The sequence below is a fragment of the Mya arenaria genome, chromosome 6 (genome assembly GCF_026914265.1).
Source record: "Mya arenaria isolate MELC-2E11 chromosome 6, ASM2691426v1".
NCBI lineage: Eukaryota > Metazoa > Mollusca > Bivalvia > Myida > Myidae > Mya > Mya arenaria.
The window spans coordinates 25,963,232-25,988,640 of NC_069127.1; the positions used below are offsets into that span (position 1 = coordinate 25,963,232).

The 25,409-nt window shown below is 35.7% G+C and overlaps 1 protein-coding gene and 1 long non-coding RNA gene across 9 annotated transcripts in view; one reads left to right on the forward strand and one right to left on the reverse strand.

Annotated features, from left to right (window-relative positions):
* LOC128238350 (uncharacterized) overlaps positions 1-25,409 on the forward strand; it is a 271,015-nt gene that overhangs the window by 35,629 nt on the left and 209,977 nt on the right. The window lies entirely within an intron of this gene.
* The window catches only part of LOC128238347 (uncharacterized), a 30,026-nt gene continuing 4,885 nt past the window's right edge, over positions 269-25,409 (reverse strand). For 2 of the 3 annotated variants that reach the window (XM_052954181.1, XM_052954180.1), the window contains exon 2: positions 269-8,447. In XM_052954181.1, the coding sequence (XP_052810141.1) occupies positions 6,977-8,308 (1,332 nt within the window). In that variant the 5' untranslated portion in view covers positions 8,309-8,447 and the 3' untranslated portion in view covers positions 269-6,976. Of the gene's footprint in view, positions 8,448-9,971; positions 10,343-25,409 lie in introns of those variants that run through there. The other variant, XM_052954182.1, reaches the window with a different exon arrangement.

Consider the following 25,409-nt stretch of genomic DNA (forward strand, 5'->3'; position numbering starts at 1 on the left):
TGATGATGATAAAACGCCCCTAACTATTGTTTCAAACGTAGGGCAATATTTTAGTCCAAAGCTATTATTGCCTATTTCTATTTACACAAAAGAAATATTCACTGCTGTTCGATGAAGGAGCAAGCTTTAAGACTTAAACCAACAAGATTTTGGATAATGTAAATGTATTTTACTTGTACATGTAGTTATCATACAGCTAGCATTTGCTTTTCTTTTATATTACAGACTGGCAACTTGTTGGTAAACTATATAAAGCCGGAATGGATGAATCGCTGAGACTTTACGGTATGATTTTATGTTTATTCTCCAAATACAACCATGCTATAATGATTTTTTTGCCTTGTATTTGCATTCGGATCTCCTCGGCCGTTTTCTATCGAAAACAACCTCAGATGTATATGGACGGTTTACAATGTCGACAATCTTTACAATTTAAAAACGCTGCCTGTCGATCGCGTATTCATTTCAATTTAGCAGTTTAACTTAATGACTAAACTTTTGGGAATCTATTTATGTTTGCAATAATACACTTCACTGGCAATCAATTGCAAACGTACCGAGGTTGTTAGAAAATGGCCGAGGAGTTCAGAATGCAAATACAAGGCAAAACTCATTCGAACACGTTACTTTATTAACATGATCACTTTATTGTAGCTAAGATTATTAACATGGTCGATATTGGAATTAATATTATTAATATGGTCTGTGTTATAATTAATTTAATACCACCTTTCACTATATTGCAATTATAAATTAAAGCATGGATAGTATAAGTACCATTGGAGCTATATTGTAATTTATAATATTTACACGTCAACTTCCGAAATTCCTTAAATGAACTGCCTTTTGCCAATTACGATAATCATCCGATGAACGCAACATCTTTGGTTATGCTCGGATCGCTTATAAACATACACGTACGTGGATTTTTTTGCCTTGTTATTGTTTTAATTGTGTCAGCAGGCCACGAAAACCTTAATCAACACGTTGAAAAGAGTTAATATATGATTTGTTATAACATTGGTGTCATTAGCACTCCAATCTTACGTTAAAAATCAACAATGAAGTTGCTTATTTTTCCCGCATTGTTAAGCCGTCACATGACACACTGATTCCGGTTACTGTCGGGTCGTTCTATTTACAGAATTGGTGAGAATTACTGAAAGGGTTTCTTAAATGAAATAAAGTATTTTTTAACCATCTGGCAAACAAAGAATTAATTATTGGTGAACTATAGGTAATGAATTGCATGATTGGTGTCATTATCGGGGATATGAACGCATTTGGCTAGTACGCGTGGAGTCCTCCACGCGCTTAAACAAGCACAACTGCGTTCATACCCCGATAATGATATCAGCCACGCAATTCATTCCTTAATTAAATTCATTACTTAATTCAAGTTCTTTCAACAATTTACTACGTTCTTTTTTAAAACGCTTAGTTTCGGAAATATATTGGCATTACAAATCTCCAAAAATAAGCAAAGAAGAAACAGAACATTTGTTTATAATCGTGTAATAAAATACGATATGACAACGAAATCAACAAATACAGGTGTGTTTTTTTATGAGCATTGATATTTACATCGCTACAGAGTTAAAGATCATGATAGCCACGATACTAAATAAGAAATGCATATAATTTAAAATAGGTATTAACACAGTTTTATTACAGCAAACAACTGCAGAGTCAAATGAACACAATATGAACACACACGATAACCTAAAACAAGAGGGCCGAATTAGCCCAATACCGCTCACCTAGCTGATTAAAATGAACAATAAGTCAGTGGTTATTAAGGATGTTGATGCTTGCCTAGGTAGTAAGTGGTTCCAGAGGGAGGTTGGCCCATGTAAAGAGAAGCAAACATTTCTAGGGAATTAAGGACATTGTCAGCTGGTTGCTCCAATGAACAATGGATCCTTATGTGATGGCAATGGTCCATGCAGACTGATGTTATGGAAATCAATGTTTGCCAATGAATTCATTGGTTGCTATAGATGAAGGAAGTAAGGAAGTAAGTGGTGGCTAAAGACGTTAGTGGTCGCTAAGTAAGTCAGTGGCTGCTAAAAAGGTCATTGGTTGTTAAGGAAGTAAGTGGTTGCTAAGCAAATAATTGGTCGCTAAGGAGGTAAATCCTTGCTTTGGAAATCATTGGTTGCTAAGGAAATCATCGGTCGCTTAGTAAGTAAGTGGTTGATAAGAATGTCATTGGTTGCAAAGAAAATAATTGGTTGCTAAGGAGGTCGCTGTTTGCTAGGGAAAAAAGTGGTTGCTAAGAAAGTCATTCGTTGCTATGAAAATCATTGTTTGCTAAGTAAGTTGTTGATAAGGAAGTAATTGGTTGCTAAAGAAGCCATTGGTTGCTTAGGATGCAATTTGGTGCTATGGATGTAGATGGTTATTAACCAATTTATGAGGCTACTTAACAAATATCAAAGGTATGACCCTGGCGGTTTTATTGAAGATATTCAAAGATATGACTATACATTGTATACATAGAAAATCGTTGACTCCCAGACGGGCCAAACCTTGACACCAGAACAATCTTGGTAAAGGTACATGAGGTGAACCCTTTTAAGTTTCAGAGAAGAAGGGTCTAAAAAAATGCTTTTTCTTTAAGTATATAGAAAACCTGAGACCCCTGGGGGGTCCATCTTTGAGCCCAGGGGCATAATTTGATTTTTTTTGCGAAATACCACTACATACAATATTTCAAAGGTCTGGGCTATCGGATGTGGTTTAAGAGAAGAATTTCAGACAAAGGTTTTGCTTTAGAAGCAAAATTAGTTGACTAAGGTTTCCAAAAAATGCACCTTGTTACAAAAACATGTACAATTAAGTCATATATTTAAACCAGCCCATGCTCCTGTTGACAGAGTTTCAAATAAACAAACTTGTTTTCTGGCCAGTGGTTTCTAAGAAGTAGAGTGTTTTCTATAAAGTAAGAGTGTGAAAACTAGCCCCGCCAGCTGTCGGCTGAGTTTTCATCAAACCAACATGGCTTAAAAGAGAGTGATAAAGGTCCATCTAAGGAACATTTTGGTGAAATCATTTTGAAATCCAGACAAGATGGAGAGGAGAAGATTTTTCCTTTTTCATGAAACCATTTCACTTTAAGGAATCTAGAAAAGAACAAGCCAATGAACATTACTGTGAACATTGGTTGCAATTGTACTATTGAGTTAGGAGGAGTTATTTTAAGGAAAATGTTAACAACGAACAAACAGGGATGTATAACGGTCAGTCACCTATCTCAACAACTCACCTGCAACATGTGAGGTCAAAGACCCAACAGATCCCTTCAGAGAAAAGCATGCTCGACCCTGAAGGGGTAAATTCTCGATCCACTCGGATCCCGTGCTTTGTTAATTTGCATATTCAGCCGTTTTGGAATATATTTGGTCGTTATGATAGACTGTATACTTGTTAATATATACGTCTTTGAATCCTGGCTGATTATTCAAGTCTTTCGTTTACGACCACTTGTGCTTTGGTTTGGAGGGTACCTGGTTCAAAGAGAGCCAATCAGTTGATAGTTCAAGTCTGATGGTTTGTATTTAAACCAAATATATATACTCGAAAAGCCAGACGGTGTTGTAAAAAAAAAGGTAGTAAGGTAACTTGTCACTCAATGTTAAACAGTTTTATACAATAATTATCTGGACCAGTAATGAAATATTTCTACAAACGTAATTTTATCAAGGCCAGATGGTCAATAAGACCTTTCGGTTGTAAAATCAATTTGCTTTGAGATTAAGAGTATTGAAATATTGGTTAAACCCAGACAGTACTTATCTAACTATATAATTGGACATGAAATACTGTAAACATAAATCTACAAATGTGAAACATGAAATCCTAAAAACATGAGAAAAACATGAAGCAATATAAATGATGAAATGATGAGATTGAATATGAATATAATGAAATAATGATGATAATCATTAACACAATAAAAAATGAAAAATAACTTGTGAAAATAAAACCAACCTAGTAAACATACTAATATGAACGTACTTCCGTCTATAACGGAATGTTATACTATGAACGCACGTCCGGGCCCGCCGCGGTCCGCCTTAGGCGGACCGTTACACACCCTTGAACACTTTCACTCAGGTGAGCTAAAAAGTATATACATTTCATCGATGAACATAACATAAACCACAGTAGTCAAAAATCAAAATAGACTGTTTAGAAGCACAAGGTAACGAACGACACTGAACGATAAGCAAAAATGTAGAAACACCACATACATAGATACAAACACCATACACTAGCTATACTCTACATAATGGGAACTCAATTTTCCTTGAACACATGTTAATTGGAGTTTAAAGTAGTTTATATGGCCATTACCTCAAACTTGTCCCAACCTTTATCTAAAATTACAAAAACCACAACATATTAACTTAATATCAAATTGAAAGCAGTAAAAGACTACCAAAGCTGTAAATGATTGTTTATACGTTTGCCTTGTGTAATACATGTAGTCTGCTTCTGCAATTATTCTCATAGCAAAGAATGAATTACAAGCTCATTCTCATTTGGTTTTTGAGAAGTATCTGTGCATTTACGCCGACAACAGCATAACGGCCACGAGAGCACAACATTAATAGCAGTACAAGTAAATATCAAATCTAAATATAAATCAGTATGCCAACGAGCACCTCGTGTATTGAACACCATATATATTGCCTCAGATCCTTCATTAATAGATCTAACTATTTCGCATTTTTACCCAGTACTTGGTGCATAATTGTCCCGCCTCTTTGCACAAATTTGCCACTACTATACACATTTTCGCTCGTTTGCCGTGAAAATGCGTAAACACGAAATGGCCGAAATCAAGTGTAATATGGAAAGCTCATACTCAAGCTTTAAGGGTCTGTCAAAAAAGCTAAGACAAGAGGGCTAAGATGGCCCTATATGGCTCACCTGATCGGACAAAGGATTCTTAAGTTATTGACCCTAGAACATACTGGACGCTAATATGTCCCGTTTTTTAAACGGGCGCATAAAAACATGAAAAATAAGCATGTATTTAAGTTGTTACAAATGGCCATAACTTATAACTCTACAATATTTAAGTTCGAGTTATATAACTTGTCACAAAATAGCAAAAAGTTGATATCTTCAATAAATTAATTATATTATAGAAAAAATAGGGGATATTTGAGGATAAGGGGATTTCTTTTTATTTACCTGAAAATGATATAAAATGATATTTAATCGTTGTTTTTTTCAGGAAAGCATGCCAAATTGAATGCGTATGAAACAGTGAAATAGCTTTTTTATTTCACTATTTTTTTTTATTTTTAGTTATTTTGATAAAAAGGTCACAAATAATGAAAAGTAGCCACGTCCCTGGCGGCCATCATTTATTTACGAATCAGCATGAAGTTGAAATTAAAATTGATTGAGGGTCACCTTAGGAACATTTCTATGAAATTATTTTAAAATCGGGCCAGTGAATTCAGAGGTGTAGATTTGCAAAGTTTTTAATATAGACTTATTGTGAAAAGCAGCACCACCCGTCCACCCACTGGCAACATGTTTTTACTGACTCAAAATGGGGTTATGGGGTTTGACAGAGGGTCACCAAAGGATTATTTTTTGTGAAATCATTTTTAAATCGGTCCAGCGGATTCTTAGGAGAAAATTTTCATTTTTCCATATAGACAGATAAATAGTGAAAAGAAGCCCGCCCGTTTGTAACCATGTTTTTTTTACGAATCACTTTTGGGTGAAAGAATTTGAAACAGGGTCACCTTAGGAACATTTCTGTTAAATTATGGTTCAATTTGGCCAGCGGTTTCAGCCAAAAAGATGTGATTTCCTTTGGTTGCCCTGACTACCAGAGTTCTGCATGGCACCACTTTTATTGAAGGGATCTGGAAGAGGACCACCCAAGGAACATTCCTACGAAGTTTAGTTGCAATTGTCCCAGTGGTTTTGGAGGAGAAGTTGTTTGAAGGAAAATGTTGATGAGTGACGGACAACGGACAATCACCCTATCACAATTGCTCATTATTAATAACGGAACACTTATTGATTAGGTCAGCTCAAAACAGAAAGGAACCATTATTTTGCAATTACATCCAAACATAATGACAATCAATTATTCTTATTTAATTATCAGTAAATATGCTGTCATATGCCTTTCCTTTTCACAAATGTCTAAATCTAATTAAAGCTGCACTATCACAGATTTGACAACTTATTTTTTTTGGAATGATCCAATGTTTACGTAAATATTAACAACCAGTAATACACGACTGCTGACAAAAGATCAGATCGCAGATTTTCATATTTCCGTTCGAAAACTAAATGTTTTATAGCATTACTAACGATTTAAGTACAATGCATTAAACAACAATATTTGAACATAAATATGAAAACATGCGATCTGATCTTTTGTACGCAGTCTTATATCACTGGTTTCCATGCATTTTTGCAAATAATGGCTTGTTCCAAAACGAAAAATTAAAACAAAGTTGTCAAAACGTTCAATCTGAGAGAGTGCAGCATTCAGGTATTCTTTGTACAGACATGTAAGCTTGTCATTTCATTAAGCCATTGGTAAAAATGTTAAAATATTTATGCCTGATGACTCTCTATTAATTTGATATCATTTAAAAGGGCATTGCTTGCTGACAACTAATATTTACAATAAATGACACAAGAATTACAGATCAAGCTGCAGTATGATTTCAACTGAAATCGGGCGTGAACTGACCTATTTTGCAATATTTCATAGCAAAAAAAGTTTGTAAGATGTTAATTTGTTTACATGTCTTTCTTTACTCATTCCTCGTTTTCCCATGCCATAAAATTAATAAAGGGGCATCAGGATTCAAAACTCACATATTTTTCCTTATGTGCGTAATTCTTTAGCACTAAGATAATGGAAATGCATATAAAATATCTTTTTCCAAAAAAGGAACGCTTTGGCCTCTTTAAACCTTGTTAAAATCTAGTAGAATACCGTAATCATCATTAACTCTGTCGCATCAGGTTTTTTTCCAGACTGTTGTGCTTCTGGGACACACTGTGATTGGTTACATTCTGCTTTTGTAGTTAAGTCATTTTGCATTTCAGAATTAAAAGCATTGAGTTGAGTTTCCTCTTGTATGGTCTCAGTCTTAGGACCTGTGTATTTACGCAACCGTGTGCATTTACAACGTACTATTAAAGCAACAACAGTTACCAGTATAAGGCTCACTAAACAAATAATAATAATAATAATATTAGTGGTAGTAGTAGTAGTAGTAGTAGTAATAGTAGTAGAAATGGGCACAACGTGTTTGGTTGTACCACCTGTCGTTTCAGATTCTGCTTGGTTAGATGCATTTCTTATATCATCCATACAAATAAATGTATTTTCATTTGAACAGTTTTCTGTCTCCATATAAATGGTTCCACTGAATCGTGTGATTGATAAACATGACCAGGTAACATTGCCATTGTTTTCACCATCATTCTCAATAGCCTTGAAAGCTCGAAAACTGCCAAGCATTACGGAATAATTCAAAGATTCTGTTATGCCTGAATTAAACGGTATAAGGGTTCCATTGTATTGCCAACAGTTTCGGTAATGCTCAAAGAATGTATTTTTTTCCTCGTTGAAGCATAATTCATCTACCCTAGGTTTACATTCGCTACTAAGATCACTATCAACACGTTGTGTGCATATGCTATATAAAGTAGATGAACATTTAGTGTTAAAGTACGAGGTTTTGCCACTTTCCTGAAATGAAGCCCCAAGGCAGTTGAAATTTGCTGATTTTGATTGTGCCTTAAAGAGCAGTTTTCCCATCAGCCTGAAAACAATTATCCTTTTGTGAATGTCCAAAAAATCATGTTCTAGACATTCCGGTGTGTGTGGAAACCGGAATGAGTCAGACATGCACAAACACGAATCTTTGTAAATCCCTAGATATCCCGTCGAATGTAAAATATGGTCACAGAACACGCTGCATTCGAAAAGGATGTTAGAATGTAATGTCCTGATCCTTACAAACATGTGTTTATTCTGGTTGCTAAACCTCATGCAAGTGTAAAGGGCTATATACGGTCCAGTTTGAGCCTGCCCTTGTACCCATACAGATTCCCCGTCCGTTAACAGGTTGTTGTATTCACCAAGTTCACATGTGATGTTGATTAGTTCATTGAATTTAAGCAATTCCTGTGTAATAAGACCTCCGCGATTTTGACAGCTCACTTTAGCATTCGCGTAGTTGCTTAAATGTGCTTTCTCCCCTTGAGCAATGATAATTAAATAAGCATTTATCACCAAAATAAACATTTTATATGGCTTTATGGACACTCAATCGGTTTCGTTTTTATGGAGTAGTGGCGATAGGAAACATTTTTTTCTGAATTTCTTGAAAGTCCGGCGTGACATCTGACCTCGATAACAAACACCTCTAGGAGCAGCAATCAGCCTGTAATAAGAAAGTCATATTAATTAATTAATATAATTCTATAGAGTAATTATAAAGATGGCATTCAATAACCGTTGAAGGTAGTACGTTGAAATTTGATCGTTACTTAAGACGTTGACACGTTGAAAGTAGAACGTTGCATGAACCGTTGTTCGTTGTTTGAGTAAACTAAACGTGTTAATTGACACTGTCTATCAGTTCGTTCCCTGATCACTGTCAGGCTCAACCCGCGCCCAGTGTTACCGGGTTGAAGGCCGTGAAAACTTACTGTTATTGAACCGTTCGTACAGGATTTTTTTTTGCAAATTTAAGGACTTTTCCTCCAGCAGGCTAAAATTCAGATTGAAGTTCCTGAGTGCAAGGCTTCTTATTAACTGATCGGAAACCATTTAACTCACGTCACTGCAACCTATAATGCGACGGTGACCTAAGAATTGAACTACTGATTCCAAGATCAAAAGGGGTAACCAACTAGTCATGACCAACTGGCATACCAAGTATGAATTTCCTAGGTGCAAGAATTTAGTTATTCAGTGGAACTGTTTTCTTTATATCAAGGTCATCTCGACCTTGACCTTTGACCTACTGATCCCAAAATCAGAAGGGGTCATCTTCTAGTCATGATCAACTGGCATCCCAAGTATAAAGTTCCTTCGTGAAAGCGTTCTATATTTATTGAGTGGAGACCATTTTTAAGCTTTAGGTCACCGCAAACATAGTTTTTTACCTGAAGGTTAAACCTGACCTTGACCTTTGACTTTCTAATCTCCAAATCGATATGGGTCATCTACTGGTCATGGCCAACACGCATACCAAATTTGAAGTTCCTGGATCTTAGCGTTCTAAAGTTATTGAGCGGAATGATGTGTGACCTACAGACTGACTGACTGACAGACATGACAAAACATTATTTTTATGTCTCCTGCCTGACAGACATGGCAAAAACATTATTTTTATGTCTCTCCTATTGGCCTCACGCGTTACGCTTATTGCCAATCTACTTATTAGAAACCGCAAGGCGTCTTGAGCCTTGATAATTGGTATGCAGCCTCTTTTGGTGGACCTTAATTAACCAAGATTGTTCAAATTATATCCCGGAGGTCAAAAGTTGCCAAGCCCCATGGGCACATGCGTTATTTCCCCGATGCTGATCGCGTTCTTATTTCTATATACTAGTAGTAGGACAAATTACTTAATTGATGCTGGCTCACCGACATAAGGCATTCAATGATTTTAAATCACTCCCAGTGATACTTCATATAACAAGAATGTGTAATAGAGGGTGTTGCAGATTCTAGAAACAGACTATATTATATCTTTATCTTCTTGCATGCTGAGTATTCCTGGTCAGTCTGTTAGTGTACATTGCTTAGTGTAGTTCATAATAAATAGTTAGAGCACACTTGTGTTTCTTATTTATTAAATCACATTAATGAACATTGAACACACGCAACACCAGGAAAACAAAACATGGTGTCAGAAGTTATTTGTGGATTAACTAAATTTTGATTTGAACAGTTTTACCTTAGTAAATATGGAATTTAGTAGAATTCAAGCACCACGCATGGAATGGGACTCGACAAATCTGCCAGAAGCATTCGAAAAGTTTGAGCGTCACGCGAAGGCGAAAACAGAAGAAGAGCAAGTGTCGTAACTGCCCCAAACCTCGAGTATTCGCAGGAACAGCTACGCTCAATGAATAAGGACGTGGACGTCTGTCGATCAAAACCGTTCGAACAAAAGCCGATTACACAGCGCCGTCAGCAACAACGCCGACCAGTGACTTCATCTTCAAGACCGGGACAAGGACCACCGAGACAAGGACGCTCGTGCATGAACTGTGCAACTTCACATACATTCGGAGCGTGCCCGGCAAAAGGGAAACAGTGTCATAACTGTAACAAATACAATCAAGTGTTGCCGGCATGGAAAAAACAATGTGAATAGTGTTGTCGATAATTATGAGGAGATAATCTGTGGTATTCAAGAATACAACATTGACACGGTAAGCACAATTTGTTCTACCGATCGTGCACTAGTCTGTCTGTCCCTTGGCCCCCAAAAATGTCCTGTAAATTTCAAAATTGATACAGGAAGCGCAGCAAATATTCTTCCCCGCAAAGATTTTCAAGCACTAGGTTTAAATTCCCCGTTAGAGCCCCCCTCTGAACGATTGACATCCTATATAGGTAATCGTACTCCAGTTCTAGGAAAAGTTCAGTTGTACTGTAAATACAAAGAAAGGTCAATCAACACATGGTTTCATGTAGTAGATACCCATGCTGTGCCTCTCTTGAGCCTGAAATCTTCCATAGATCTAGGTTGAATCAAACTGACATGTACCATTGATAAGCAATCATGTGAAAGTACTGGTCAAGTGTTAAACAAACAACAGGTGTTATCTGATTATAAAGACATTTTCACGGGAATTGGTGTAATTCCAGGGGCTATCCCCGTTGTGAATCCTGCAAGGAGGGTACCTGAAGCATTACGTAACCGACTTCAGGAATAACTGAATCGAATGGAGAGCGATGGCATAATCTCCAAGGTTAACAACCCGACTGATTGGGTTAACTCCCTTGTTGTAGTAGAAAAACCAAAAACTGGACAATTGTGAATATGTCTAGACCCAATTAAAAGCATTGAATGAGGCAATACGTAGACCGCACTACCCTATGCCGACACTTGACGACGTTACAGTAAAGTTAGCTGGTTGTCAATACTTTAGTCTTTTAGACATAACTAATGCTTACTGGAGTATTAGACTGGACGAAGAGTCGTCATATTTGACAACGTTTAGAACCCCGTTTGGTAGATACAGATTCACCCGTCTTCCTTATGGTCTCTGCTGTAGTCAAGATGTATTTTGTCAAAAAGTAGACGAAATCTTTGGAGACATGACAGGTGGCAAGGCAATTGTTAACGACATATTGATATATGGTCGGACAAAAGCAGAGCACGACAAAAATCTGAAAGCAGTACTAGACCGTGCCCGCGACAAAGGCATACGATTCGACGTAGACAAATGCCGCGTAGGACTGTCAGAGATACCATATTTTCGTCATATGGTTACATCATCAGGGCTGAAAGCAGACACAGCCAAAATAGAGGCAATTGGGAAATTTGAAACTCCCAAAAATCGTGCAGAGCTAGAGACATTTCTTGGTGTGGTGACATATCTACAGAAATTTGCCCCAAATCTCTCCAAAATTACAAGCCCAATGAGAGATTTACTTAAAAAGGACATAGAGTTCGTTTGGGACCAACCTCAAATTGACGCATTCACAAAGGTCAAGCTGGTTATCACAAAAAGCCCAGTTCTAGCTTATTTTGATCCAAAGAAGCCAGTCTATCTTGAATGCGACGCTTCTATGAATGGAGTGGGTGCAGCTATTATGCAAGATGGTCGACCCATAGCTTATGCATCTAAGACATTGACGCAAACGGAACGTAATTATGAGCTTGACATTGAGTGTGAAATGCTAGCCATTGTGTTTGCATGTCAGCGTTTTCACCAATACATATATGGTAGACATGTAATTGTACACTCTGACCATAAACTTTGCATGCAGCACCACCGCATATGCAGAGGATGATGCTTAGTTTGCAAAAGTATGACCTTGACGTAAGACATGTGAGCGGGAAAAACGTTTCCATCAGTGATCTCTTATCACGGAAACCTATGTCAGATAGTTCCGAAATAGAAGGTCTTGACCTACATGTTCATACCGTGCCTTCAAGCATGACATATACTGACCGCAGTAAACAAAGACCGACCTACAAATGCAGGCATTGAAACGGACTATAGTGCAAGGATGGCCAGATTCTAGATCTGATTGCCCCGAACTGGTGGTAAAATTTGTTTGTCACGCAGAAATTCAAATAAAAAAGAGCCAATGACAACCCACGACATCCCAAAAGGGCCATGGCAAAAAGTTGCCACTGATTTGTTCCATTTGATGGAAATGAGTATTTACTTGTCGTTGATTATTATAGCAGATATTTTGAAATAGACAAGCTGTCAGTCACAAAATCATCGACTATTGTCAGAAAACTCAAATCACGTTTCAGTACACACGGAATACCAATACGTATTTTCAGTGACAATGGACCTCAGTACACATCTGAGACATTCAAGACATTTGTCGATTCGTGGCACATTGAACATGTCACATCAAGTCCACGACATCCAAGTTCAAACGGACTTGCAGAATGTACGGTACAGACTGTAAAACGACTGCTAGTAAAGACCAAAGACAGTGGTCATGACCCATATCTAGCATTGTTAGAATACAGGAATACACCCATGTCAGATAGTAAGCAATCACCTGTACAATTGCTTATGAGCAGAAGAACAATTATCTGTTTTACCTACAACGATATCTCAACTGCTACCTAAAACTGTAAACCTAAAAATCGAAAAATTGCTCAAACTTCTTTATTTTTCGACTGATTTCAAAAAAATTTGAAATATAAACCCTTCATTAGACACTTTCCAATATGTATACAATAAAAAATAATTATTAATTAAAATAAATGAGTTCTGAGTGGATTTCACGTTTTGAGTGGATATCACGTGAAATCCACTGGATTCCTGTATCACCCCGCACCGCAAAACAGCTAATGTCATTCGGAACTCCTCGGCCATTTTTTCAAAAACAACCTCGGATGTATGCCGGTACATCTGTTGAAGTAGTCCGTATTTTTTTGAATAAAAGCATTAATTTAATGTAGTGTTTAAGAGTTGTATTCATTGCTCTCAGTTTAAATTGATTGCCAGTGAAGTGTATTATTGCAAACATAATTACGATTCCCAAGAGTTAAGTCATAAATTTTAACTACTAAATAAGATTACTACGCGATCTATTTGCAGCGGACTTAAACGTACCACTTTTTAAGTATGTAAACCGTCCATATACAGGGTCACGGACACTACGGACCATGGACATTACGGACCAGACATTACGGACCAGATTTAGGGACACTACGGACCAGATTTATGGACAATACGGATCATCTTCAGAAACTTACGGACCATCATTTATAATGTTTTTAAACATTTTTTTTAATTTATTCACTCATTGGTCTTAAATTTGTTAATAAATACTTGAATATTAGTGCTCAGTATGAAAATTATCTTTAATGTAACTGAAAAATCCCAGGAAATCCAATGTTAAACATCAATGTATTTTTAATAAAATATTATAATAATTTGAATAATCCGAGGTTGTTTTTGAAAAAATGGCCGAGGAGTTCCGAATGAGCTAATGTTTGTTGACAGTCTTTTTGTCGGGCATATTTTGCAGGACGCTCCTTTGTTATTCATTTCCGTATTAATTTTCAATTTACTAAGTCAGGTTTCGTTATGTAATATACACGTTTTAAGTGAAAATCAGTATCATAGTCAATGGATTATAGTCTTCAGTAAACAACAGCAGTTCCACAGCGTCGAAGACAATACTTAGATCTACGTGTGTTTTAAGTAATTCATTGTTTTGTACTCAAAATTTAGTGCTAAATAATAACTAAATCAGATTTTGAGTGCAAAACTTCTATTCTAATACACGACTTACAACCATTGAACATGTTTTCGTGAGTATTTTTTTTAAAATCTAAAATGCATTTCTAAGTTTTCATATACTCCTGAGTGTTATAAACAGAAAAGTAGGACTTGTAAATGTTTTAGAAAGTCTGTATTTACACATACCGTATTATAATAACATCAGTAAAATCAGAAAAATTAAAACCTTTAATAAGTGTAATGACTGTTTTAATTTTCCGAATTCTTTTTTCTTATGCACCAGTCAATTGTAGACCTGGGGGAGCGTGGTTACCATTGACTGGCAGACAATGCGAAAACTTTTTTTTCTTCACAGGACATTGCGACAGGTAAACACTGTAAATTTACCTGTCGCACCAATTTTTTACCTGTCGCAATGTTACAAACAGTATTCAGTTACATCAGCCTAAACCTTGATTTTAAGCCTCTTATTTAAATAAGTTTTGTAATTCCCCATTAAAACTGGTTAAGATCTTCTTGGTTAGATGTGTCCTACTACTATAAATGAAGAGTAGCTAAACATCATAAAAAAATAATCAATATTCGGATCTTATGCCATATTTTTTTCTTCCCTTGCCTCCCAAAAAACTCATATCTGGTTCGTCTACCTATGGAACAGCTAAATCTTACACTTTTAATTCATCTTTAAATTAAAGATACAGTACGGTTATAAAATGTGACGAATTGTACTACAAGTTAAACTCAGACACAACATTTATTCAGAAACGAAAGTAGAGTTTCTTGTTTATGGCAATGTTAAACAGAGCGGAAAGAGTGTCAGCTCGGTATATTCATCATCATATTTAAATTTACACCATTGCCGGGAACCACTTTGCTGAAAAAAATATATACGGTATTTTGTAATTTCCGAACATTTCCGTAAAATTAAAGTATAAGAGTACGAGCAGAAATCGGAACCTTACGCGTTTTATCGGGTTTCACGGAAACATGTCTAAACGGGTTTACAAATAGTGATACCCGGATTAACACGTTAAATAATCATGATATAATAGTTAAAAATAACTCTGAACATTTATTTAGAAACTGAAAGTAAATTTTCTAAAAATTAAATGGTGCTGACTGTAAATGGTGCTGACTGTAATTTTTCACCGGACATTGTGACCGACCTAAACAAAAGTTTCGTCGGTCAAAATTGAAATATACCGGACATGTCCGACTGTCCGACGGACATTCGCATTGTCTGGACTGGTGCATAACAAGACCGGTAATTAGGGCAACTTCAATATTAAATAAATGTATTACAGTTTAAAGCTGCCCTCTAACAGATTGACCGCTTTGACAACTTTAGTCATGAGTGGATTTTTGCGTAAATGTCTGCTGACAAAAGATCAGATCACAGTTTTTCATATTACATTCGAAAATTTATGTTTTATGGCTAAAAGCATAATCGACGCATAAAGAAAAATGGAACAATTGCGATAAGTTTTATTGTAAGTTATCTTATACTAAGGCATTGATGGGGGGGGGGGGGGGGGGGGGCGTGGTTACAATTGACTGGTGCATTGCGCACTCAGTGCATGTGTGCAAAATCATGCTGTAGATGCAAAGTAAATGCAAAGTATGGAAGAAACAAATGTTGTTTGGTGACTAAACTATGACACAAAATTGACTTCAATTTATTAAAAGCTGCATGTACATCATGAAATAATAATCCTGTTGTTACATTTCAATCAAGATGAATTTTACAAACTTACAAAAGATAAGATTTTTTTAAACTCTTGTCAATTCATCTTGCACATATGTGTATACATGTCATATCCCTGGTGGGGGGAAATAGGCCAGATTTTTTTTATCCTTTTAAGTGATCTAACCAGCAATGTATATGGCACCGCGCACCCCAGTTATGTCGTGCAGCGTTGGGAACGGGCCAGCATATACACTCCAGTATAGTATGGGTGGTCACCGAGCCCGAGCCACACTGTCTAAGGGGCACGTGCAGTTGGCCATTAATTTGGGGAATTAGCTGGCACAACTGCGAGTTATCGTTTAAGTTTAGATCACGTTTAATGGTTCACTTTGATTAACAACTCGAGTCCAATTAAGATGTTTAAAAGTTGGTTCTTTATTAATTCCACATTTAAGTTGAATAGTTAACAAAGATAAATCCAAAGACTTATTTAACAAGAAACATTCAATAGTCCATGTGATATATTAAGTTGTGAAAGTAAGTGAATTAATTATATAGTCACAAAAAAAAGTAGTTCAAAGATATTTCCTTAGTAAAAGAAGAAGTACAAAGTTCCTAGTCTATATGTATCTCTAGTGTATATATTTCTCTTCCTTCCTAAATGAAAAATATTCATACTTATATACCAACTTAAAGAGTAGAAGCCACCAATCAGAATCAAGTGATCAAAAGACAACGATCGAAGATTTTAGAAAGTGTCACCCAAAAACAATTATTATCAAAAATAAAATTTACAACTAGATTAAGTCTGAGATAATTGAGAAGTGTCAAAGTCTCAAAGAGTAAGGTTTATGATTATGATCTGAGATAATTAACTGATAATAATTAAGAACGGCAGTAAAATCTTATCAGAAATGTCAAAACACTCAATTGCAATTACAATGACTGACAAAAGTCTCTTTAGGAAATTATGAAAGTAAATATCATAGAAAAATAAGATGTAACCAAAAAAAGACAATAATTTTTCTAACAGAATTTGAAAGAGAAAGTCACACGGTGACATATATAATAAAAGGATTATTTAAGGACTGCGTTTTGATCCGGAATGTCTTAATCGACTCTCATGGATTTTTGCAGATTTTGATTTCACTGGGCTTGCGTCTTGTGAAATATGAATCTGCAAAAGTCCACTCGAGCTGAATACAGCCTCCTGGATCAAAACGCAGTACTAATGACCCTATTATTGCCTGGCTAACCTGGTCTTAACAATTGCAAATATGATTGAAAGTCATCAACTTAATATAACTGGTACGTTATCTAAAGTAAACTTCGGAGGAAAAGTGTGTCCAGTGTGGGGCTAAAACCCACAGCCACCAGACCACTAGCCTGGCGCTCTGACCAACTGAGCTAACCAGGTGGCTGGTTCTTATACACACACACTTTCTTCCTCCCCATTTACTCTTTAGGCTGACAGAGGCACTCCTGCAGTTTACCACTGCCACCATTAAAATACATGTAAGCTTGGGAGTAAAATTGGCCCAGATTGGGGATCGAGCCCACTACTGCCGAATCACTAGCACCACGATCTGACCAACTGAGCTAACCGGGGAGCTAGTTCTCACCCACACACACTACATATCCACATTAATGCATAAGAGAATTTATTTCCATATTAAATTTTATGTATAACTTGGAACATCAACATATATTTTAGCACTTCTCAAGACGGCCGACGGTTATGTTGCCTGATCATGTTTGGAGTGTTCCTGCGACCCCCGTAACAGTTGGTACCTGTCATACCCCCATGAAAAAGCTGTCCTGTTCCTGTCAAACTCATAATAAACAACCAACGAAAAGAAGACGGATATTGGCAGAAATAACCACAGATTCAGTAATTATACTATTGACTGTTATCAGAACAAAAGTATTAATAATAGTATTAAGGTTTTGATAAACCCTTATGACTGTACCTTCCAACCTTGTTTTAATCTCACAATAACATAGCTACATGTTATTATTCACTGCAGTATCAACAATTATTCTATACTTATTAGATTACTTCCACTTGAAATTATTATTTTTTACTATATTCTGATTAGTTGTTTCATCTGGAGGCACATTTGCAGTCTTCGTCGTAACTGGGTTGCCCAAAGCCCGCGACAAGCAAATACTGTTTCGGCCAAGTCAAAATTCCCAGGTGGTATCCTGAACGGGCAAGTGCATTTTTCCGGAATTTAAATCTCCCAGTTTTCATAATTACTTTAGCAACAATTCACAAATCCTGAATGAACATTCTAAATATTGGCTTTCGTATATTTACGCATGAATTGTTGAAGTCACAGCATTCCGGGTGCTCAGCATTTGCAGTATTCAATTAATAAGCGTCTGCCTGACGCTTATTTATTAAAATCTTCTCTCGTTTGTGTTTTTGTTTTCAATTTGCAGTTATCCTTTAGGGAATAAATGAACAATACAATTTGATTTTTGTTGGGTTTTTTAGCTCAACTATTCGAAGAATAGGTGGGCTATACTACTCGCCCCAGCGTCGGCGTCCGGTTAAAGTTTTAGGGCATGTTGGGATTTTCACTTAGAAGTCCAATACCCTACATTCAATTGACTTAATACTTCACACAGTTGTGTAGAGCCATCACATGATGAGGTTAGATAACTCCATATTATTCTTTACACAGATTATGGCCCCTGATTGACTATGGAACTTAGGTTTAAGTTTTAGGGCAAGTTGGAATATTTATTAATAACTTCTATATCCTTTGTTCAATTGACTTAATACTTCACACAGTTGTTCAGGACCATCACACAATGAGGTTACATAACTCCATATTATCCTAAATACAAGTATGGCCCCTGATTGACTTAGGTTAAAGTTTTAGGGCAGGTTAAAGTTTTAGGGCAAGTTGGGATTTTCACTTAAAACTCCAATACCATTCATTCAATTGACTTAATACTTCACACAGATGTTCATAGCCATCACATAATGAGGTTAGATAACTCCATATAACCTTTTATACAAATTATGGCCACTGATTGACTATGGAACTTAGGTTAAAGTTTTAGGGCAGGTTGGAATATTGTTTAATAACTTCTATACCCTTCATTCAATAGACTTAATACTTCACACAATTGTTCAGGACCATCACCCAATGAGATTACATAACTCCATATCCTTAATACAAGTTTTGCCCCTGATTGACTTATGTTAAAGTTTTAGGCAAGTAAAAGTTAAGGGCAAGTTGGGATTTTGATAAAAAAAACACTTCTATACCGTTCATTAAATGCACTTAATAAAACTCAAAATTATTTACGACCATCTTACAACAAGAAACATAACTCCGTTTTAAGCCTAAATACAAATTATGGCCCTTGAATTATTATTTTTTTTTTATTTCCTTTGAAAGGCATATTTGTATACTCTTAAACACATTTTCATAATGGGAAATCAAGTTATTTGAATGACTTGCGTCATTGTTTGGGCGGGCTGGTGGGAGGGCAGCATCAAAGTCACCTTATGTATCGAATAATTTTAGTTAGGTTTGACATAAAGAGACCAAACTTGGTATTATTACATCGTTATTGTATTCTAAGTCAAAGCGGCGTAGTCGAGCGCGCTGTCTTACAACGGCTCTTGTTTAAAATTATTTTGGGCAAGTAAAACTGTTTTTGGGCAAGTGGTTTTCTTCAATAACTTGCCTGAAAGGACAAGTGCTGAAAATAAATTAAGGCAAAGACTGCATTTGTAGAAAAGATTTCCACGCTTATTTCTATTCGATCTTTGACTGTCGAGTCTGACAGTAATATCATTTCAAAACAAAAAGGTGCTTTCTAGGGCAAACTCACCAGTACCAAGTGTCCATGTGAGATGCCTCTAGAACGTGGGAAACGAGCCCATGCCCTCTTGGTCAACATTAAATATCTACTCATTTCAGGACTGTCAAACATGGATGTATTTGCACTAGCAGCAAAACACAGAAGTTTTCAAATACAGCTAGCCAGTCAAGCATAAAAAAATGTAGAACTGAAAAGAAATAATATTAAAGGAAACCAAAGGAAAGACAGATGCCAAATTAGAATGATACACCCCAAGGATCATTTACAGAAGAAGCATTGAAGGATAGTAACATGAAAAAGATAGAGGTAAATTGTGGAGGGCCCTGCGGGGTGAATAATATCAAATCGTTAAGATTTCTGAATGATATAGAATATAGATACAGTATTAAACCAGTTGATATTGATTTACCATAGAATACTGATGTTTCAGTACGAAATTAGTAAACTGAATATTACATGATATAAATTAATAATGTATAATTCTCTTATATATATATTTTTAACATTTGTTAAAAAAGTTTACATTCTCTTTCAAATCAATGTTTGGAAATATACAATTCCAAAGTAAAATGGGAGGGATTTCATTAAAACAAAATTAAATTCATCGATCAAAACCGCAGCGGATCGCCAGCGGATGCGGCTTATGTTTCAGTAATCTCATGCCCGGTCCTATAAGGTATGTGTTTGTCAAAACCCAGTTTCCTGACAGCAGCAAGTGTGTGATTGTGCATCAATGCTTTTATCCTTATCTATAACTATTTTGTCTTGAACAGGCACATGGGGAAATGATGACGTACAAGCGAGCACGAATTTAAAATGGTGTACCACAACATGTGGTAAGTATTTTGTTTTTCAAGATAGCTGTATGGAAATTTATTATATACCTATCATAAATCCACAAGCATCACAAAATAAGGTACATGTCTGTTTTCCACTCCTGGCCTCAATTTCTAAAAACTTCTTAAATAAGCTTAACAGGCTGAAGTAGCTTATTTCAATTAGCCAAAATACATGCTTGAATTGAATTTTGATAAATAAACAAGAGCTGTCACAGAGACAGAGCGCTCGACTATTTCGCCGCTTTTCAGTGTAAAGATTGAAAAGTTTTGGCAAAACATGCATGGATTACTGTTAGATAAGATTTCAATGCAATACATGATGTACTCAGAGATATTAACATTAATGTGGTTATATGGAAAATTTTAACTAGAATTTTTATGTCTAATAATAAAGGGCCATTATTTGCAAAATACAGTTATCTAACTTCGTTATTCAATTATGTTGAGTGGTTGAATACCATTGTATAAAGTCTCAATGCAATACATCATGTAATTGCTGAGATATTATCCTGTGTGTGCTAACATGCAAGACCTTAACCAGAATTTCTAAGTCTCATAATAAAGGGGCAAAAATTATATAATATGAAAGAAAGAGTTATCTTACTTGATTAAAGAAGAAGGTTAAATGGTTGGGAGCCTGTGTGTAAAGTTTCAATGCCATGCATGATGTATTCGCTGAGGTATTGACTTAAGTGGTTACATGCAAAACCTTAACCAGAATTTCTATGTTGAATAAAAAAGGGGCCTTTGTTTGAATTTAATGCAAACTAGAGTTATCCAACTTGGTTAATTAAGTAGGTTGGATGGTTGAGTACCATTGTATAAAGTCTCAATGCAATACCTCAAGTAGTTGCCGAGATATTAACCTATGTGTGCTTGCATGCAAAACCTTAACCAGAATTTCTAAGTCAAATAATAAAGACCTATTATTTGCATTAAATGCACTTAAGAGTTATCTAACTTGGTTAATTAAGTAGGTTGGAAGGTTGAGTACCATTGTATAATTAGTCTCAATGCAATACCTCAAGAAGTTGCTGAGATATTAACCTATGGGTGCTTGCATGCAAAACCTTAACCAAGGTGTGACGCCGACGCTTGGGAGAATAACATAGCTCTCCATATTCTTTGAATAGTCGAGCTAAAATATGTGTAAATAATATTACCCAAATTATTGAAAAACATAGTGAGCTTAGCTTAATCCTGTTATAAGGGACTAAAAAAGTTTCTTTGGGGCCAGTGCAATACTGCCTTATGCTGATGTCACATTATAGATGTATGAAAGCATGATTTTTTGAGTTGTTCAAGTGATTTGACCCACAGGGGCAGGTTGTGTTGTTTTGGCACAACACGCCCCCGTCCCCCAAATCCACTCAGGTCAAATATAACATTTGGGATCAAAATCCAGTATTAAGCATTATGCAAGTTAAAAGACAATGGTTCTTTAAATTAATTATTTCTGTTTTCTTTATTCGTAAATGATTTTGTCACATGCTGTTAGTTGCCACCGCATTGAGATAATGTAATTTTCTAATGAAACTGATTAAGATGAAATCTTAGTACACATATTGTTATTATTACATATTACTTCAGTTTTGTTTACATTGAATTACCTAAAAGAGTCCAAGGCAAGGAGATCAAAATGTGCTGGTTAAATTATGACTAGTGCTCCATACATCCTAAATACACCTAATTACACCCAAAATGCCTTAAAAACACAAATAATGAAACACAAATTCATTGTTTTTATCTATAGCCAGCCTGCAATAAGAACATGCTGGTCAAAGAATGGTTCTAAATGGAATACCATACCTCTTCATAGCAAAGGCTTCTGAGAAAGAAATATGGTCTTCTTTTTCTTTTTTTTGGTTGACAAAATTTTTGGGCAGAAATGTCCACTTGGAGGTCGAAAAAAACAACAAAAAAAGTTTTTCACATAAATAGTTATCAGTTTCAATCTTCATATATTCCCGGACACCAAATGACCATTCACATTTTAAGTAAATTCCAGTATCTTGTACATGATACGATATCCATACCATCACTCTTTGATCTCAGCTGACAAATATCAGGTCAAAACAGTGTCAGCGCAGGTTATTATCTGTTTTTGGATTATGGTGTACTTTCATTGTGTTTCCATGCAACATGTGTACCAAATTTCACTTAAATATCAAGACTGTTTCTGAATTATGGCCTAGGTTAACGTTTTGCACAACAACGTCTACACTCACTGACCGGCTAGCTCTAAATCTTCCACACAAACAATTCCTTGATTTTTTATTGTCTTTAAAAACCAAAAGGTTGAAACAGACAATGGAATAAAAAGATCATGACACAAACATAAATAACTATTTTTTACAACTTAAGGTTAACATAAACTATTATATAATTCAGTAACAATACAATGTCTTCGGTATACATAACCCTGTTAAAGGTCCATATTCTGCAAGGGATAAAAGGCATGTGTGATTCTATGAAAAATTTGTCGTTTTCAGCATTTGAAATGTTGTTTCACATCATGTGTCACAATTTCAAGTGTTTTTCAACATTTGACTTCTGTTCCAAATTAATGTATGTAACTTTTGTGTATTCTTTTAGTCCTTGCATTCCTGGATAGTTTTCATTCACATTGATAACACTTCATTTATTTTATGTCTGTTCTTGAATGATATCAGTCTCTCGTGTTTTGCACAACAAGGGCCTCTTGTACAACCACTGATATAGTCGAAGGTGTAACCAGATCATTAGTATCAACTGCCTTCGCCTGTTGAGCATCGGCTCTGAGGACTTAAACATCCAGAATGGTCATCTCTGAAATTAAACAAATACTTTTTTCATCATGCATGTTAGCCAGAATAATGCGAGTTCAGACAACTTTTTATAACATTTGGACATTCATTTTGTCCCGCATAAGGTAGGGTTGCCGAAACAAACAAGAGCACCGCGGAGTGGGTGCCAACGCTCGTCTGTAATTCCAAGTCGAAAAGGGGGGATAACTCAATATTAATTAAAGGCAAAATTATATGACCTGCTATAAACATGCATAGTGTTAATAGGAACACGTGTAGCAAGTTTAATGTGAAAATGTTGAACGGTTTTTGAGTTATGAGGTAAGGTTAAAGTTTTTGGACGACGACGACGCAGACGCAGACGCAGACGACGCCGACGACGCCAAGGCTATCACAATAACTCGACTTTTTTTCTTCGAAAAACAGACGAGCTAAAAATGTAGGAAGACTCTGAAGCGGCTGTTTATATTGACTACATGCATGGTAACAACATATGTCAATATTATATTCAGAAGGCCGCAAGTCAGTTTAAAAAAAATAATATGTATTTAGGATTGTAATTGCACATGTAAGGTAAAATATGGTAAACTTTTGTGGAAAATATGAGGATTTAAGCTGCTACAGTAATGGCCTGGCAGAATGCATCTTTAATAACTGTTTGATAGGAAACGAAGAAGAATTTTTTTAAATCTCCAACTAAAACTATAAAAGCTAACAATAAAATATTGCTCCAACAACTAATTTCCTGCAGTTTTGCAGATTTGTTTATATACAGTACAACATCAAATGCCATTCTAAATCACATTATACTTCAATTTTCGTTTACTTGACTCAGGGGGTCCAACGTGAAATGTGTTCGCCGAATTTTAAGTGAGGGAAATTGTGTGAAGCCGAATAAAATGGCGGCGTTGAAAGGAATTTCGGTGTTTCAAGGATTTTTTTTACCTGGTAAGTAAGTTATATCACCTTTGTCGCAATATAAATACGCCTACCCGGAGACCACACGTGTAAGCATCTCTCGGTTTTTTAACCTATGTTTCTAGAGGCCTTTACCAAAAAGTTATTGAATGTATAAGCTGAACGATTGATTGTTTACAAAGTGAAAATAGAAAATTGCGTTACTTGAAACTGTGTTTTCGGCCCAAGTTTACCATTCTTGTACCTGTTTTAGCTATTTTTTATTGAATATTTGCATTATTTATCTTTTCGACCGCTACTGCACTTACATGGGTATTATACAGCCGATTTTTTATGTTTAAACACCTTTTATGTTGGGCGACGAAGTTTTATGCAGATTTTGTGTGAAGCAGAATCAGTATAAGCGTGCTTTAAAGCTGCATTTTCACAGATTAAACGGTGTGACAACCTTTTAATTTAAGTCCTGGAACGAGCCATTTTTGCGAAAATCCATGGAAACCCGCTATATAAGACTGCCGACAAGAAATTATATTTAAATTAAAAAAATTATGTTTTATGCATTTTTTTTTAATCGTTAGTAACGGTTTAAGCTATAAAACATTATTATTTTAACGGAAATATGAAAATCTGCGATCTGATCTTTGATTAACAATCTTTTAATATCAGTTTACTATTACTTACGCAAATAATTGTTCTTATCAAGACAAAAAATAAAAAAAAGTTGTATAAACGGAATATCTGTGTGAGTGCAACATTAATAGCGTTCTTAAGACACATTTTAATATAAATAATAAAAGAAAATGTGGTATCCGATAAGAACATACCACGTGTTTTTAATGCAAAATTGCACACCAGATACACCTGTGTACTATTTTAGCAAGATTGTATACTCTAAAATTCACCATTTTACACTGACCAAAGATAAATTTATCGTATGGGAAGACCCCACAGCCTCTTTTAATTCATAGACGATGTTGAGGGTATAAACACTTCACTGTGGTCAATAACTTACGTTCACTGAAATATGTGTACCAATGTTAAGGTAGTCTTAAAGGGTCTAGAACAAATAGTTGAGTGGGTTATACATTTGCGTGAAATTCCACTATCTATAATCCTGCATTGATAAGAATACCATATAATCTTAACAAATTATTTTAGACCAGGTAAGACAACATAAATATCAGTACATTTCAGTGAAAGTAAGTCATTGTGCTTTATTATTATATCATAACATTTATTTCATACATATATTTTGTTATTTGGCGTTGTTCCCAAAGATCCATTGCAAGACAACTGCCGGGGTTGATGAGGTTGGGTATGAGTAGACTTAAACTGCTTTATAACGTATTTTCGTTGGTAAGATAA